At 38.9% G+C, this 19,138-nt stretch overlaps 1 protein-coding gene and 2 non-coding genes across 3 annotated transcripts in view; 2 read left to right on the forward strand and 1 right to left on the reverse strand.

The window, feature by feature from the left end:
• Nucleotides 1–448: 448 nt before the first annotated feature.
• TRNAV-CAC (transfer RNA valine (anticodon CAC)) lies at nucleotides 449–521 on the forward strand. Its single transcript has one exon. It is a non-coding gene; the product is annotated as a tRNA-Val (tRNA).
• A 1,107-nt stretch (nucleotides 522–1,628) lies between these two features.
• TRNAG-UCC (transfer RNA glycine (anticodon UCC)) lies at nucleotides 1,629–1,700 on the reverse strand. The gene has a single exon. It is a non-coding gene; the product is annotated as a tRNA-Gly (tRNA).
• Nucleotides 1,701–12,230: 10,530 nt separating this feature from the next.
• LOC149308460 (maestro heat-like repeat family member 5) overlaps nucleotides 12,231–19,138 on the forward strand; it is a 30,895-nt gene continuing 23,987 nt past the window's right edge. Inside the window, exons 1-4 of the mRNA XM_089536878.1 lie at nucleotides 12,231–12,270; nucleotides 12,625–12,716; nucleotides 13,381–13,436; nucleotides 13,971–14,069. Coding sequence (XP_089393004.1) covers nucleotides 12,251–12,270; nucleotides 12,625–12,716; nucleotides 13,381–13,436; nucleotides 13,971–14,069 — 267 coding nt within the window. The 5' untranslated portion in view covers nucleotides 12,231–12,250. The remainder of the gene's footprint in view (nucleotides 12,271–12,624; nucleotides 12,717–13,380; nucleotides 13,437–13,970; nucleotides 14,070–19,138) is intronic.

Below are 19,138 nucleotides of genomic sequence, written 5' to 3' on the forward strand. Positions count from 1 at the left end.
GCCACAGAGTTGCCCTGGAGGACCTAGAGATTCCTAGAGAGGACACTACTAGGCCATTGTAGCTCCTCCAGCGCAGTTCTATGCTCAGTGTCTGTTGGACGTTGGCCACAGAGTTGCCCTGGAGGACCTAGAGATTCCTAGAGAGAACACTACTAGGCCATTGTAGCTCCTCCAGCGCAGTTCTATGCTCAGTGTCTGTTGGACGTTGACCACAGAGTTGCCCTGGAGGACCTAGAGATTCCTAGAGAGGCATCCTCTCAGGTAAAAACATGGTGTCTTTGTTATTTGCAGTTTCTCCATATTCACGGGGGTCTTGTGCCTCTAATATATAGGGAGGGACAAATGTATATATAAAGTTAAACATTAAATAAATATCATTTGGAGATGAGGAAAGAGGAAAGTTACGTAGGGCATTAGGGGAGGATACAGAAGGCCCTTCCATAGGTGGGTTTCCGTAGTGTAGCGGTTATCACGTTCGCCTCACACGCGAAAGGTCCCCGGTTCGATCCCGGGCGGAAACACAAGTCCTTTTTTTAGCCATTTAGTTTTAATCCACAATTGATTTGAATGCAGAAGACAGCGCAGTTCAAAAGTGGGGTGAAACTGAATTATTTCAGCAGTGTAGATGCAAACTTGAGCACGAATGGTAACTTTTCCATTCATTTTGGTGTTTTTAAATTGATCCACGATTATGAATGAGGGAGGGCTTGGATTGGAAGGGGAGGGAATGGGCCATTATAAAGCACCATTGTTTAATGGCAATTGGGTCCCTTAAGTTAGGGAGGTATTTCCAGACCAAGAAAGGTGATGCAAATAATAATAATAATAATAATAATAATAATACATTGCAATGTTATATATATATATGTGTGTGTGTGTGTGTGTGTATTAAATTTAACTTATTATTAAATATAATAAATTAAATAATTTATTATTTAATTTATTATAAGTTATTTATTAATAAATATTATTTATTATTTTTATGTATTTATTATGTATGTATTATATTGTTTATAATAATTTATTATTATTAATCCATTTATTATTTAATATATTAGTAAATAAATTAAATAATAATTAAATTATAATAAATTATAAATACTTATTATTAATAAATTATAATAAATAAGATTTGTTATTAATTATAAAGTATATATATATATATATATATAATAGACATGTATTATATTTACGTATAGATAAATTCATGGATGAAATTTAATTTATTATTAAATAATTTATTATTTAATTCATTATAATTTATTTATCAATAAATATTATTTATTATTTTATGTATTTATTATGTATGCATTATTATATTCCTTATAATAATTTATTATTATTATTCCATTTATTATTTAATATATTAGTAAATAAATTAAATAATAATAAATTATAAATACTAATTACAGTATTAATAAATTATAATAAATTAAATAATACATTTGATATACTTTATTATTAATATCAAATGTATTATTTAATTTATTATAATTTATTAATAATTAGTATTTATAATTTATTATATCTATGTATATATGTATATGTATATATATATATATATATATATTTAAGTATATATAAATCCACGGATTAAATTTAACGTATTTAGGAAATTAAAATGCAACTGCGTTGGCCGGGAATCGAACCCGGGTCAACTGCTTGGAAGGCAGCTATGCTAACCACTATACCACCAACGCCTCCTGAATGCGACGCTTCCGATTGGTCCTTTTGCAGCTGTAACTGGATTGTACCATTTCCCCACTTTAATGGGGGAAAGCTATTTATTGATTTCCCCCTCCATTTCGACTTGGGCTCTTCCAACCGAACACTGAGTACTCCCTCCCTCACTGTCATGGGAAGTACCTTTACATTAGCCCCGCCCCCCGTTTTGCGAACTTGGTTCCTTCCTCCTCATTCCCCCCTCCCTCTCAGTCTGGTATGAAGCGTCTCGTTGTTTCCACAGCAACGGCTTCTCCCTCGCCGCCGCCATTTTGTCCCATGGCGAATCATAGAGCTTGCATCTATAATTGTTCTGTGTCCCGTTCTCTGGAGCAGCAGAAAACAAGCTCGCTCCCTCCTCAATATAGAATTTTTATTTGTTATTCTTATGTATTTTATATTTATGTATTTTTATATTTTTATCTTTTTGTACTATGTTTTATTATTTTAATAACTGTTTTAATATTGTAATAACAATTTAATTCCTTTTTAACATATATATTTATGTTTTTATTTTTAGTTTTTAATGCTGCGTCGGAGTGGGATACAAATAAATATAATAAATAAATAAATAAATATTTATGTTTTTAGTTTTAGTTTTTAATGCAATATAATACAATATAACATAATTAATTAATTACTAATAAACCGGCCCGGATTCCTTGCGATTGGGAGGGCTATAAATAAACCTATTATTATTATTATTATTATTATTATTATTATTATCCCTTTAAAACAGGTGGAGAATAGAGTGGCGCTATTACTTCCCTTGATCGATGCTATACTTATATTGATGCAGCCTAAAATCACATTGGCCTTTTCAGCTGCCTCATCACACATTAATGACAATAATGTTCGTTAAAGTCTATGTGGGTGTACGCACCCCCCCACACACATATATATATACTAATAAAATACAAAAATATTATTTAAATATTGCATAATAAAATATCATTCTAAAAACTATTTCATAGAAAAATAAAATATTGAAGTGAATAATTTTTTGAAGATACATTTACATGGAACTAAAATGTACATTTAATATATATACACTCTTACCTCGGGTTACGAACGCGCCGGGATACGAACTTTTCGGGTTACGAAAAAAAAAAAAATATTTCCGGGTTACGAAGGTTATTCCGGGTTACGAATAACCTTTTGGTGCTTTTCGGCGCTATTTCGCACCAAATCGCGGCTTCCCTCCATTAGCGCCTATGGCTTTCTCGGCTTACGAAGACTTCCGGGTTACGAAAATGGCGGCGGAACGGATTATTTTCGTAACCCGAGGTAAGAGTGTATATATATATATATATGTTACAGTAATACACACACACACACATACACATATATATATATATATTAATATATACATATAAATATATAATTTATATGTTAATACACTATATATTTTTTTAATAAAGAATTTTATTAATTAAAACATTACATACATTCGTACATACAAAATGTACCTCCATACATAAAGAACGAAGCAATGCATTCCCTTCTCTTTCCCCTTCCATAATATGAGCCTATTATACCTAAACATTAACACTTTGTGCAAAATTGACCTAGACATTAACAAATAAACAAAGATTAACCTAACAACCTACAACATAAAACATAAAAAATTGACTTCCTGGCGTTTACTACTACACTCCTTCTAATCTGTATGTAAAAAGAAAAAAAAGATAATTTAAACCCCTTTTTCTTTATTTTTGCCATCGAAGGAACTGATTTACGACTTTAAATCAAATGTTTACTTTTGATGTTATTATAACATACATACATACAGAGATTCGAATCTGTGATAAAATGATATTCCAATTTGTCATTTTTCATGTTTCTTCATTCTTCATCTTTTAGATGGACCCACCTTCTGATATAAGGTAAAGAAACAAAGCATTAATATCAATAATGTCAATAAATCTGATTAATATAATATAATCCTAATCTATATCACATCTGATGTTTTTATTTTCTTCCAGAAAAATAAGGAAGGGATTCCAGATTTTTTTACATCTTTCCCAAGAACATCTTTGCGCCAAACAGGAAAGTTTATCCATTTAGCCTCGTTAGCTGCTGTCTCGTAGTTTATTTAATTCGTAGATGTTTGAGTGAAGTCACAAAAGTCACATTGGAGAAAGAAAGTTACTCTTACCCTGAATTTGCACAAACAGCAAAAAAAGGAGAAGGAAGCAACTTGTATGTTAGTATGAAGAATGGATAGTAGTATTAGAAATTAGACAGAGTAGGATGGAAGAGTCAGAAGGAGAAGAGAGTAAGTAGCTAGTTGAGGAGATGGAACTGGAACCATAATGAAACTAAAGCTAATAGGGAAGTATAGGAAGGTATAGTATAGTAAGGAGAATTTCTTCATGAAGGTGTATATATGAGATATGAAAGTGACTTGTTGAATATCTATAGAATTCATGTTTACATGAATATGTTTTATTTTGTAATTGTATGCAAGTATGTATGGATGTTTCTTTTAATTCAATAAACTTTATTTAAAAAATCAAAAACAAGGCTGGGTTGTATATTTTTAATAATAAAAATTAATAAAAAAACAAGGCTGGGTTGTATATTTTTAATAATAAAAATTAATAAAAAAATCAAAAACAAGGCTGGGTTGTATATTTTTAATAATAAAAATTAATAAAAAAACAAGGCTGGGTTGTATATTTTTAATAATAAAAATTAATAAAAAAATCAAAAGCAAGGCTGGGTTGTATATTTTTAATAATAAAAATTAAAAAAATCAAAAACAAGGCTGGGTTGTATATTTTTAATAATAAAAATTAATAAAAAATCAAAAGCAAGGCTGGGTTGTATATTTTTAATAATAAAAATTAATTAAAAAAATCAAAAACAAGGCTAGGTTGTATATTTTTAATAATAAAAATTAAAAAAATCAGAAACAAGGCTGGGTTGTATATTTTTAATAATAAAAATTAATAAAAAAATCAAAAGCAAGGCTGGGTTGTATATTTTTAATAATAAAAATTAAAAAAATCAAAAACAAGGCTGGGTTGTATATTTTTAATAATAAAAATTAATAAAAAAATCAAAAACAAGGCTGGGTTGTATATTTTTAATAATAAAAATTAATAAAAAAATCAAAAACAAGGCTGGGTTGTATATTTTTAATAATAAAAATTAATAAAAAAACAAGGCTGGGTTGTATATTTTTAATAAAAAAATTAATAAAAAAATCAAAAGCAAGGCTGGGTTGTATATTTTTAATAATAAAAATTAATAAAAAAACAAGGCTGGGTTGTATATTTTTAATAATAAAAATTAATAAAAAAACAAGGCTGGGTTGTATATTTTTAATAATAAAAATTAATAAAAAAACAAGGCTGGGTTGTATATTTTTAATAATAAAAATTAATAAAAAAATCAAAAACAAGGCTGGGTTGTATATTTTTAATAATAAAAATTAATAAAAAAACAAGGCTGGGTTGTATATTTTTAATAATAAAAATTAATAAAAAAATCAAAAGCAAGGCTGGGTTGTATATTTTTAATAATAAAAATTAAAAAAATCAAAAACAAGGCTGGGTTGTATATTTTTAATAATAAAAATTAATAAAAAATCAAAAGCAAGGCTGGGTTGTATATTTTTAATAATAAAAATTAATTAAAAAAATCAAAAACAAGGCTAGGTTGTATATTTTTAATAATAAAAATTAAAAAAATCAGAAACAAGGCTGGGTTGTATATTTTTAATAATAAAAATTAATAAAAAAATCAAAAGCAAGGCTGGGTTGTATATTTTTAATAATAAAAATTAAAAAAATCAAAAACAAGGCTGGGTTGTATATTTTTAATAATAAAAATTAATAAAAAAATCAAAAACAAGGCTGGGTTGTATATTTTTAATAATAAAAATTAATAAAAAAATCAAAAACAAGGCTGGGTTGTATATTTTTAATAATAAAAATTAATAAAAAAACAAGGCTGGGTTGTATATTTTTAATAAAAAAATTAATAAAAAAATCAAAAGCAAGGCTGGGTTGTATATTTTTAATAATAAAAATTAAAAAAATCAAAAACAAGGCTGGGTTGTATATTTTTAATAATAAAAATTAATAAAAAAATCAAAAACAAGGCTGGGTTGTATATTTTTAATAATAAAAATTAATAAAAAAATCAAAAACAAGGCTGGGTTGTATATTTTTAATAATAAAAATTAAAAAATCAAAAACAAGGCTGGGTTGTATATTTTTAATAATAAAAATTAATTAAAAAAATAAAAAACAAGGCTGGGTTGTATATTTTTAATAATAAAAATTAATAAAAAAACAAGGCTGGGTTGTATATTTTTAATAATAAAAATTAATAAAAAAACAAGGCTGGGTTGTATATTTTTAATAATAAAAATTAATTAAAAAATCAAAAACAAGGCTGGGTTGTATATTTTTAATAATAAAAATTAATTAAAAAAATAAAAAACAAGGCTGGGTTGTATATTTTTAATAATAAAAATTAATAAAAAAACAAGGCTGGGTTGTATATTTTTAATAATAAAAATTAATAAAAAAACAAGGCTGGGTTGTATATTTTTAATAAAAAAATTAATAAAAAAATCAAAAGCAAGGCTGGGTTGTATATTTTTAATAATAAAATTTAATTAAAAAATCAAAAACAAGGCTGGGTTGTATATTTTTAATAATAAAATTTAATTAAAAAAATCAAAAACAAGGCTAGGTTGTATATTTTTAATAATAAAAATTTAAAAAATCAAAAACAAGGCTGGGTTGTATATTTTTAATAATAAAAATTAATAAAAAATCAAAAACAAGGCTGGGTTGTATATTTTTAATAATAAAAATTAATAAAAAAACAAGGCTGGGTTGTATATTTTTAATAATAAAAATTAAAAAAATCAAAAACAAGGCTGGGTTGTATATTTTTAATAATAAAAATTAATTAAAAAACAAGGCTGGGTTGTATATTTTTAATAATAAAAATTAATTAAAAAATCAAAAACAAGGCTGGGTTGTATATTTTTAATAATAAAAATTAATTAAAAAAATAAAAAACAAGGCTGGGTTGTATATTTTTAATAATAAAAATTAATAAAAAAACAAGGCTGGGTTGTATATTTTTAATAATAAAAATTAATAAAAAAACAAGGCTGGGTTGTATATTTTTAATAAAAAAATTAATAAAAAAATCAAAAGCAAGGCTGGGTTGTATATTTTTAATAATAAAATTTAATTAAAAAATCAAAAACAAGGCTGGGTTGTATATTTTTAATAATAAAATTTAATTAAAAAAATCAAAAACAAGGCTAGGTTGTATATTTTTAATAATAAAAATTTAAAAAATCAAAAACAAGGCTGGGTTGTATATTTTTAATAATAAAAATTAATAAAAAAACAAGGCTGGGTTGTATATTTTTAATAATAAAAATTAATAAAAAAATCAAAAGCAAGGCTGGGTTGTATATTTTTAATAAAAAAATTAATAAAAAAATCAAAAGCAAGGCTGGGTTGTATATTTTTAATAATAAAAATTAATAAAAAAACAAGGCTGGGTTGTATATTTTTAATAATAAAAATTAATAAAAAAATCAAAAGCAAGGCTGGGTTGTATATTTTTAATAATAAAAATTAAAAAAATCAAAAACAAGGCTGGGTTGTATATTTTTAATAATAAAAATTAATAAAAAAACAAGGCTGGATTGTATATTTTTAATAATAAAAATTAATAAAAAAATCAAAAGCAAGGCTGGGTTGTATATTTTTAATAATAAAAATTAAAAAATCAAAAACAAGGCTGGGTTGTATATTTTTAATAATAAAAATTAATAAAAAAATCAAAAACAAGGCTGGGTTGTATATTTTTAATAAAATTTAATTAAAAAATCAAAAACAAGGCTGGGTTGTATATTTTTAATAATAAAAATTAATAAAAAATCAAAAACAAGGCTGGGTTGTATATTTTTAATAATAAAAATTAATAAAAAAACAAGGCTGGGTTGTATATTTTTAATAATAAAAATTAAAAAAAATCAAAAACAAGGCTGGGTTGTATATTTTTAATAATAAAAATTAATTAAAAAACAAGGCTGGGTTGTATATTTTTAATAATAAAAATTAATTAAAAAATCAAAAACAAGGCTGGGTTGTATATTTTTAATAATAAAAATTAATTAAAAAAATAAAAAACAAGGCTGGGTTGTATATTTTTAATAATAAAAATTAATAAAAAAACAAGGCTGGGTTGTATATTTTTAATAATAAAAATTAATAAAAAAACAAGGCTGGGTTGTATATTTTTAATAAAAAAATTAATAAAAAAATCAAAAGCAAGGCTGGGTTGTATATTTTTAATAATAAAATTTAATTAAAAAATCAAAAACAAGGCTGGGTTGTATATTTTTAATAATAAAATTTAATTAAAAAATCAAAAACAATGTTTTTCCTTATGGGCAAGCAATCTCCAATGAATTTCTATGGGCAAGTATGCTTTCCCTATGGGCAAGTACTGTCCTTTGTTTAGTACGTCCCTCCTTTTTGCAAAGTCTAGGTAAAGTTTATGGTTCACGGACAGTGCTGCTGCTGCTGTGTGGGCGGGCGGGGCATTTGAGGTTCTGCAGCTTTTCTTGCTGCCAAAAGTAGAGGAAGGAAGGCTCCTTTTGGCTGCCTCCCTTGCAGGGCTGTTTGCAGGAAAGGTGATCCAGCAGCAGCCTTGGCAGGAGGCCAGCCCCTAATGGGAGCACTGGGGTTTAAATGCAAAAACTCTCCTCTCTTTGCCAGTGCCTTTGGCTGCCAAGACTTCCAAAGCAAGGTGGGGACGTCATCCTAGGGCTCTTGGGGGATGGTGGGGGGTGCAGTCTTTTTGCATTGGAGGTGAGGGGCCAGACAGGATCCCTCCAGCCCCAGAGAGACAAGGCTAGGGAGAGGTTTGCAGAGCCAGAAAAGAGTGCATCTGAGCATGCACACAGTGCTTTCCTCACCCCAGGTCTCTGGGGGAGAGGATAATGGGCGTTGCAGTCGTCTTGCATTGGAGGCAAGGGAACAGACGGGATACCACAGTCCCAAGAGAGACAGGCCTTGGTTTGCCTTGGGAGCAAATTGGGAGCAATTTGCAAAGGCAGACAAGAGTGCCTCTGAACATTCACAGAGTGATTTCCTTGCCCTACCGCTCTGGGGAGGATGATGGGCGTTGTAGTCTTTTTGAATTATGTTAGGGGCGTGTCAGGATCCCACCATACCCAGAGAGACAGGGCTTGGTTTGCCTTGGGAGCAATTTGCAGGGCTAGACAGTAGTGCCTCTGAACCTGCACAGAGTGCTTTCCTCTCCCAGGGCTCTGGGGGATGATGAGTGCTGCAGTCTTTTTTGCATTAAAGTTGGGGGCCTTCAGGATCCCACCATCCCCAGAGAGCCAAGGCTTGGGAGAAGTTTGCATAATCAGGCAAGAGTGAATCTGAGCATGCACAGAGTGTTCCTCATTCCAGGGTTCTGGGGGTGGGGAATGATGAGGAGACAGGGATTTCCTGAGCAGGTTTCCCCTGACAGTTTTGGGAAGGGGCTGGCCAGGAAATGGCTGTTTGGACTACTGCTCCCATTAGCCACACTGGTTGGGGATACTGAGACTTACCCAGAACAGGTTTCCAAATGTTGATCTTTCCTCCTCATACTTGCTGAAAACTCAGCTTTGTCTCCGAAATGCCAATTTACTTTATCATCTCCTAGTAGTGCAAACTTGTGGTGTTATCTGGTGGCTTGTGTTAACAGTGGATCCCAGCATGGGAAGGGTCCCCCAGCGGTCATGCAGTCCAGCCGCTTCTCTCCGTGCAAGAACTCCAGAAAGAGCATCCGTAGTCTAGGCTTTTTTGGAAGATGTTCAGAAAAAGATTAAGAGAACACCATCCAAAGAAGATGGTGGGCCATTGCTGGCTGTCCAGATGTGGTTGGACTGCAACACCCAGTATTCCTCAACACGCTCTTTAGGGTGCTGGGAGAGGCTGTCCAACAGTACTTGGAGTCGACCACATGATTCTCACACCTTGTGCACCCAAACCTAAATCAGCATTTGGGTGACAAGAGCAGCTTTCCGCAAAGTGTGAGATCAGAGTTTGGAAACCTTCTGTTTTGGGTAACCAATCCCAGAATCCACCCCAGTGTGGCTAATGGGAGCAGTACTCCAAACAGGAATATTTCCAGCGTGATACTCTGATTTCTGGGCCTTGGTCATTACAAGAATAGTGATTCCATCTAAACATTAGGAAGAATGCCTTGACTGTCAGAGCTGCTTGAGAGTGGAATGGACCTAGAATCCTGGAACCATAGTGTTGGAAGAAGCCCCATGGGCCATGGAGTCCAACCCCCATCTTGGTGCAAGATCCCCAGTCAGAGCATTCCCAGCAGGGAGCCATACAGCCACTTTTGGAAGATGTCCTTCAGAGAAGGAGACCTCAACACATCTCCAGGTCATTGGCCCTACTGCCCAACTGTTCTTACCCCCAAGAAGTTCCTTCTAACGTTCAGTCAAAATCTACCCTTCTGAAACTCTTAATGCAGTCTGAAATAGCATTTGAAATGTAAGGTACTGCACTTAGGCAAAAAAGAAAAAAGTAATGCGTAGATATGGGATGGGTGACACCAGGCTTAAAAAGACTAGATGTGAAAGGGATCTAGGAGTCCTAGCAGACCAGAAGTTGAACATGAGCCAACAGTGTGGCAGCTAAAAAGGCCAATGTGATTCTAGTCTACATCAATAAAGATATAGCATCTAGAATCTAGATCAAGGGAAGTGATATGCCACTCTATTCTGCTTTGATCAGGCCTCACCTGAAATATTGTGTCTAGTCCTGGGCACCACAATTCAAAAAGGATTCAACCAGTTGGAACGTATCCAGAGGAAGGCAGCCAAAATGGTGGAAGGTCTGGAAACCATAGAACTCTCTGTGGGGAAACTTAGGGAGCTGGATATATTTAGCCCGGAGAAGGGGAGGTTAAGGGGTGACATGATAACCCTGCTTAAATATTTGAAGGGATCCTATTTTGAGGATGGAGCAAGCTTGTTTTCTGCTGCTCCAGAGAATAAGACACGGAGCAATAGATGCAAACTACAAGAAGGGGTGCAGCTGGCGTATCAGGAGAAGCTGATAGCAGGCACTCCTGGCCGTCACATCTATCTGAGCTGCCATTTGGAGGGATGGATCCAGAAGAAACCCCAAACTGCAAAGAAAGTCTTTCAGGGGGAATGTAACCCCATCCAGGACCGGTTGATACATCTGCACACCCAGGTTAAGATCTTTGACAGCAAGCACCTCTGTCTTGCTTGGATTCAGCTTCAGTTTGTTTTTACTCATCCAGCCCATGACCTCCTCCAGGCATTCATTCAGAGGAGATACACTATCTGTAGCTGAAGCTGTGTCTTAAAGCATAGAGAAATTGGGTGCCATCAGCATACTGATAGCATCCCACCCCATGCTTCCAGATGATCTCTCCCATCAGTTTCAGGTAGATGTTGAATAGCATTGTGGATAGCGATAGCAACAGCAGCTTCATTTATATACTGCTTCATACAACTTAAGTAAGTTAATTGCCCCCAACATTTTAGCGACTTCCTCGGAAGGATGCAAGCCTGAGTTGAGCCTGAGCCCTGGCTGGTATTGAGCTCGAAACCTTGCGGTTTGTGAGGGAGTGGCTGCAGTACAGGCATTTAAGCACTGCGTCACTAAGGATAGAATTGCACCTGGTGGTATGGCATATTACAGCTCCGTTTTTGAGGAGCAGATATCCCCAAGCCCCACCATCTGGAACCTGCCTGAGATATAGGACTGGAACCATTGAAGCGTAGTGCCTCAGATCCCCAAATCCCCCCTCAGGCGCTCCTGTCGGAAACCATGGTCGTCGATGGTATCTAATGCTGCGGAGAGATCCAAGGGCACCAACAGGGACACACTCCCCTGTCAATGCTCCAGTGAAGATCACCCACTAAGGCACTGACCATAGCACTCTCAACTCCGTATCCTGCTCTGAAGCCAGTTTGAAATGGTTCTAGAGAATTAGTATCATCCAAGACTGCTCTCTCCATCCCCTTGCCCAGAAAAGGGAGATTTGATACCAGTCTATAGTTGTTGAAGTCCAGAGGATCTAGGGAGGGCTTTTGAGGAACTTAGTTTTTTGTGGGCTTTTCGGGCTATGTGGCCATGTTCTAGAAGAGTTTCTTCCTGACCTTTCACCAGCATCTCTGCCTGGCATCTTCAGAGAATTCCCAAGAATGAACCCAAAATGGAGAAGAAGGGTCCAGTGCGGCTGCGTGGCAGAACCAGCGAATGGAGAAGGGTCTCGGCTGGACAGGACTGGCGTTCTCCTGCCATCCAGACCTCCCTTCCTCCTTTGTAACCACTCTCCATTCCCACATCTGCCCTGTGCTCCACTGGCCATTTCCCCATTGGTTGATGATTCTATCATTCCATGATTCTATCATTGCTGCCATAGGTGACAAGAGTCAACATTCTACAAAGGCTAACTGCCATTTATCTTACGACTTCCGTGAGAGAAGATGGCTTTCTTTTGTGGATGGTAATTTGGGGGTCAATGTGGAGGACAATTTCTGGGTGGAGAGCTCTGGGCATGTTCCAGCGTCATGTGCAGGTGCTCAAGAAGGGTTTGCAAGGGATGTGAAACCACTCCATCCCGCTTTAGTCAGGCCTCACTTTGAAAAATGCTGTCTCCAGTTCTGGGCTCCACTGTTCAAAAAGGATGTTGAGAAGATGGAGCGTGTCCAGAGGAGGCAGACCAAAACGGTGGAGTCTGGAAACCACCAAGCTGGGCTGAAGGAGCTGAATGTGTTTAGCCCTGAAGAAGAGAAGGTTACATGGGTGACACGAGAGTCTGGTTTGAAAAGGCCCATTTCGTGTTTTACTTTTGTTACAGGAATGGTTCCTTCTTCAAGAGAACAACTCTTGATAAGAGAAATAGAAGGCGAAAGAAGAAAGCAGGGCTGGAAGAAGATCTGAATACAGCCGGTGAGGAAAAGGAGGAGGAGGAGGAGTAGCATTGGGGTTTAGGGCAGAGGAGGGAAGGGGAAAGGGCCCACTTTGGAAGTAAATGGTAGGGATGGATTCATGGATTTGATTGATATGTTCTCTCTAGGAATATCTAGGTCCTCCAGTGCTACTCTATGGTCAACTTTAACCAAAAATCACACTGAATAACCTAGAGATTCCTAGAGAAAATACTGTACTGGGCATTTGTAGCACCTTCAGGGCAGTTCTGTGGTCAGTGTCTGTCGGACGTTGACCACAGGGTTGCAATGCTTTATGAGGATAGCTGTCATCCCATCCCTCTGAGGCTTCTTTTCTCCGAACCAAACATCCACAGCTGCCTATAAGGCTTGGTAGTTTCTGGAAATTGGATCTCTTTGGTCACCCATCTCTAGACAAGTTCCAGCTTGTCAATATCTTTCTTGAATTGTTCAGAATTGGGCACAGGGCCAGGTGGGGTCTGCCCCAGACAGAGTAGAGTGGCACCACTATGACTTTCAACCCAGACACTGTGGTCCTGTTGATGCAACCCAGAATTGTCCTGGCAGCCGCTGAGGTGGCTTTTTGGCCACTGAGGTGCCTGGTAGCATGCGCGGGGCCTCTGAGTGGCTACTGAGTGTTTGCCTTGATCTCCTCTCGTCCGCAGCCTTTTCTGAGAATGATGCAGTAAAGAGTGGCACCTGGGAGCGAAAACAGGTGAAGGTAAGGAGAGGGCTACTCCACATCCAGCTCAGAATGTGGTTCCAGCAAATGTCTTCCTGCTCTTTCACCCACATGCTTCTTGTGTTGTCCTGCTGCCAAGAGAGAGATGTTCCAGGGGAGATGTGGAGGTCTAGATCACCCCATGCTATTCCCAAAGGTTGCTGGGGGTGGGGTGGGGGATGGCCCCGATCCCTGGCCAAGGTGTGAGAAAAGGGTCAGATCTCTGCCTCTGGCACCCTGGCCTTGGTCCTGCCAGCAGAATGTGTCTGGTGGGTGGGAGGGCTTGGTCTGGATGCCCCACCAAAGCCTGAGCCCACCATGAAAGAAAGGGAGTGGGGTCCAGTCAGGGAATCGGCACACATGTGGTTCTGCTCCAGGAGTCCCTCTTTCCAATTCAGTCTGGCTGCCTTTCCTTGTCCTGAGCCACCCTCTGAGGGCCATGTGTCCCCTTGGTGCTCTGGGCTTCATTTACTTCTGCTGGGGCTGGCCGTCTCTGCCATTGGCCCACCAGTGTCCTCCTGTCTTTCCTTACAGGCTGTGAAGAGACGTCTCATAGGCATCATTGAGGAGACCCAGAGGAGAGGAGACCAAGAGGAACTGGCAGAGGAGTACAACCGCCGGGACCTGGAAAAGGTGATCGGTGGAAGCGGCTGGATGCTCATTGGGGAGGGCGAGCACAGCTTTCCTCTGAGGCTGAGAGAGGGCAACTTGCCTGGGGTCTGCCAGGAAGTTCCATGGCTGAGTGGGGAGTGCCGGTCCAGCAACTGGACCACTCCATCATGCTGCTTCTAATATAGTGACCCTATTCTAGCCCAGTTTATTTCAAGGGGAGTTTCCTTTGCCTTCCCCTGAGACTGGAGAGTGCAACTTACCCAAAGTCAGCCAATTTCCATGGCCAAGTGGGGATTCAGACCCTGGTCTCCAGAGTCCTAGTCCCACACTCTGCCCATAGTGGCACTCTGGCTCTTCCAGCCAGGGTAGTCTCATTGGATGGATGGTGTTGATCTCTGCATTGAGTCTCCATTCTTAGGCCAATGTCCACTGAAACTGACCAACGGGATGAAGGCCAGCCTGTCAGGATCCTGGGAGGGACTGCTCTTCCCTCAGCTTCCTCCATCTAGGAATACCTCGTCCATAGATCAGTATTCCATCTCTGTATTTCCAGCGATGGAAGGCGGGACCATCCTGTGAACGGTTTGGCTTTTCTTCTCTCGCTCTGGCCTGTTACAGACTGCCAAAATAAAGCTGCTTCGCGTCTCTTTGGAGGTATGCTGTTTAAATGATGCATGCATCCGAAGAATCTGGAAGCTGCACCAAAGCTGCACTCCAGTGCTTAGGAATGGAGTGGGGCTTTGGCGCAACCTCCGGACTCTTAGGAACCATGCATCATTTAAATCGCATACCTCCAAAGAGACCCGAAGCAGCTTTATTTTGGCAGTCTGTAACAGGCCTCTGTCAGGCAGGATATGCTAAAAGAAATTGCCTGTGGCCTCTGCTAGAGGGAGCCTACCCCTTTAGAAGCCTCAGTTTCGTTTCCTGCCTTGTTCTGCTCAGACGTCTTTCTTCTAGCTCTCTCCTGCTTTCAAAAAACAGAAAACCTTTGCCTTGGCTTTTAGCCTTTACTCCTCTATTCCTCACCTTCTTCTACTCCCTCTCGCTCTAACTCTTGAGCTGCTGGGAGACTGCCATGTCTGGGGCAGGGAATGGAGAAGACAGCCCAGGCATGTCTGGAGAGTCCCTGGTTGCCCCTCGCAAACGCTCCATTCGTTCCTCCAGCCTGGAGGATGAAGAGACCAGCCACCCCAGGGACAAAAGGGCCAGGTCGGAGGAGGAGGGAGAACCCTCGTCTCCGCACCAAGCAGAGCCCCACCGTGCGCTTCTCTCCCGGGATTGGGACCAAGCAACGGATCGTATAAAGGAGGATGCAGGCGTGAATAACATCCCTGCACAGCCAGGCCCTTCCCTACAGCCTCTGCCTCCAGAGCTTACCACCCTTATTGCCTCCCTTATTTCTATGCAGGCAGCTGCTTTAGCAGGCCATCCACAGGGGACCTTGGTCGCTCCTCCACCATCAGACCCCCTTTCTTCCCATCAGGAAGACCCCTCCCGCCCCCGCTTGCCCACGGTTCTAGGGGCCCCCTCCAAGTCAGTGCCCTCTCCTCCTTCCTCCCTTGTTCCCCGCTCGTCCCTGGACTCCATCCCTCCCTCAGAAAGGGGTAAGTTTGCACCAAGACAAGCCCCATTTAGGCGCCAACTTCCCAAAGGTGGGAAAAACTTAAGAGTGCTCCTTCCAAACACTGGCCAAACATCCAAAGCCAAAAAGGCCAAATCAATCCTACTGTCCCACTCCTCCCTTGAGGAGGATGAGGCAGATATTGTTGGCTCCCTTCCTACTCCAGGAGAGGAATGTGAATGATCCTTACATGAGCTATCTGATGAAGCCCAAGAGGATGACTCCTTTTCACCAGCATCATCTGCTAGACTGTTTGTTCCTGATGATTTCCAAATACTGCTCAAAAAAGCCATCAGAGCCTTAGAGCTATCTGAACCTACACCTGCCCCTCGACCACAAGACACTGACCTTCCACAGGGAAAAGGAGAATCTTTCCCTAAGCCAGGTCCTTCTACCCCTGAAGTTCCTTTTACATCAGAGTTCATGAAGGTGGTAAGAGAAGAATGGTCAAAGCCAGCCACTGCTAGGCCCAGTCCACAAGCTTTTAAAAAGTATTATAACTTACCTCAACATGTGATGTCCAAACTTCAGGTCCCAGTTGTAGATGCTCCTGTGTCTCAGCTAGTTTCGTCTGCCATTTATTCTAAAGATGGTGACGAGGTTTTAAAAATCCCTGAAGACAAGAGGGCAGATTCATCACTTAGAAAATCTTTTGAAGCATCATCACTGGCCATTAGAGCCTCTTCAGCAATTTCAATTCTTTCTAGAGCAGCCTTCATATGGGCCAAAGATATCATTCAAGATATACCCAGAGGCAATATCAAACTCTGACATGGAATAAATAAACTACTCAAGGTTCTCGCCTTCTCAGCCGATGCGTCTCTAGATGTTATCCAACTGAGTGCCAGGGCTCAAGCTGCGTCCATACCTGTTAGGAGACAGTTATGGTTAAAGAACTGGCTAGTGGACGCCAAGTCTAAACAAAACCTGACCATGGCTCCCTTTAGCGGACAAAAGCTATTTGGTGATGCCCTCGACCCTGTCCTCATCAAAACTAAGGACAAGAAAAAGGCTCTCCCATCTTTACTAAAGAGTCAAGACGATAGACGGTCATCTCGCCAAGGCCAAAGTTCCTTTCGCCCATTCAAGAACAATTCCTCCTCCTTTCGATCCCGGGACACCAGATCCAACAAGTCTCAATGGTACGACCGCAAGCCATATGGACGCCAACAGTCACACAACCGAGGATTCGGAAAACCCAATAACTACAACAACCAAGGCTCTGGATCCGCTCCCTCCAAGCTCAACCCCAACTCCACAAGGCCATGACTGGCCGACACACAAAGTGGGCGGTCGGCTTCTTCATTTCTCACACATATGGGAGACATCCACATCGGACAAGTGGGTCCTCTCAACCATACAACAGGGATATTTAATAGACTTCCAAAGGCCGCCCCGCGACCACTTTGTCCCATCACCCAGATCAACTCGACCCAAAAAACACCAGCTGATGCTACAGGCTATACAACACTTACTAGAGATAGGAGCAATAGAACCTGTGCCCTCTTCAGATACCTTCAAGGGTTGTTATTCAGTACTATTCATAGTCCCCACAAAAGATGGATCTTGGAGAGAAGTCCTCGATCTCAAATGAGTAAACAAGTTTGTCAACAAACGAGGATTCCGCATGGAGACCCTCAAATCCATCCTGGAGACACTAAAATCCTGCGACTATCTGGTTGCGCTATATCTTACGGAGGCTTATTTGCATATTCCGGTTCACCCATCTCATCGTTGATTCCTACGTTTTTGCTACCATCATTCACACTTCCAGTAGAAGGCACTCCCGTTCGGCCTATCGTCAGCACCATGAGTGTTTGCAAAGATCATGATAGCCCTGGTGGCTCAATGGAGACTCTCTGGAATACACGTCCATCCCTACCTGAACGATTTACTACTCCAGTCCACCTCTTACGAACAAGCCAAACATCATACACAACAGCTTCTAGTCTCGTTAGCTCAACATGGTTTTCAGGTAAATCATGGGAAGAGCCACCTACAACCATCTCAACAGATTATTCACCTGGGAGCTGTCATCGACACCAATCAGGGAAAGGTCTTCCTAACCCCAGAAAGAATCCGGTCAATCCAACAGTCCATCAGATTGACTCTATGATCTCACTCGACAAATCTCCTTCTCCTGGCAAGGATTCAGGGACTAATGATCGCTGCCATAGACTGTGTTCCTTGGGCTCGTCTTCACTCAAGGGAGCTCCAATGGTTCTTACTTCCATTTCAGAGACACATCATGTTCAAAATCAACAAAAAACTGATACTTCCAACCACAGTCAGACATTCATTCCAGTGGTGGATGTCCAACAATCTCTCAAGAGGCCGGATGCTCTGGCCCCCTCAGGAGCTCCAACTGACAACAGACGCCAGCCTGAGGGGCTGGGGAGCGACAATGGACAACATATTCGCTCAGGTAAAATGGAATACCCAAGAACAAGCTCACAGCATAAACTACCTAGAAATCAGAGCCATACGAATGGCACTGATGGCCTTTGCTCCACAGATAAAGGACAATCCAATCCTGGTCAGGACAGACAACATGTTGGCAAAATCACACATAAACCGAAAAGGGGGAACAAGGTCACTCTCCCTATTGAGAGAATCCCAATTACTGCTTCAATGGTCAGAAAGACATCTTCTGTCCATAAGAGCAGAACACATAAAGGGCACTCTGAACACAAGGGCCGACTGGCTCAGCAGACAAGACATAGACCAGTCAGAATGGAGTCTTCATCCACAGGTATTCAGGTGGATAACACTCAGGCTCGGAACACCATTGATAGACCTATTCGCATCCCCAATAAACAATCAGGTGCCATGCTTCTACTCCTGGTTCCAAACCCAGGGGGCAGAACAGATAGACGCTCTCAATGTTCTGTGGCCGAGGGAAATCCTATACGCCTTTCCACCAACATCCATGATCAACAGGTGTCTAAAAAAGGCAAGAAAAGAAAATACAACCTTGATCCTAATAGCACCACATTGGCCAAGAAGGCCCTGGTTCTCTGAACTCATAGCCATGTCACATAGAGTCCTCAAACTTCCGATCCGTCCAGAGACTCCAGACCTTCTATCACAAGGTCAATTTTATCATCCAGATCCTCAATGGCTCAATCTTCATGTGTGGAAATTGAACGCCAGAACATGATACAGGATGGCCTTCCAGCAGAGGTGGCAGAGACAATCATAAAGGCTAGGCGGCCCTCCACCACAAGGATATATGAATATTCCTATAAAGCCTTTGCCCGATGGTGTAAGGTCAAAAAGATGCCATCTATCTTACCGACGGTCAATTCCCTGTTGTTATACCTTCAGGATGGACTAAACAAGGGCCTCAAACCAAACACCCTAAAACGACAGGTTTCTGCCATAACCTCAGTCCTACCTCAAAAACAATCGTCCAAGCTCTCTAACAACTTCTACGTCAGAAGGTTTTTGAGGGCCACCTCCCTCATCA

This window comes from Sceloporus occidentalis, unplaced genomic scaffold, assembly GCF_023333645.1.
Source record: "Sceloporus occidentalis isolate IW3139 unplaced genomic scaffold, rSceOcc1.0.p SCAF_8, whole genome shotgun sequence".
NCBI lineage: Eukaryota > Metazoa > Chordata > Lepidosauria > Squamata > Phrynosomatidae > Sceloporus > Sceloporus occidentalis.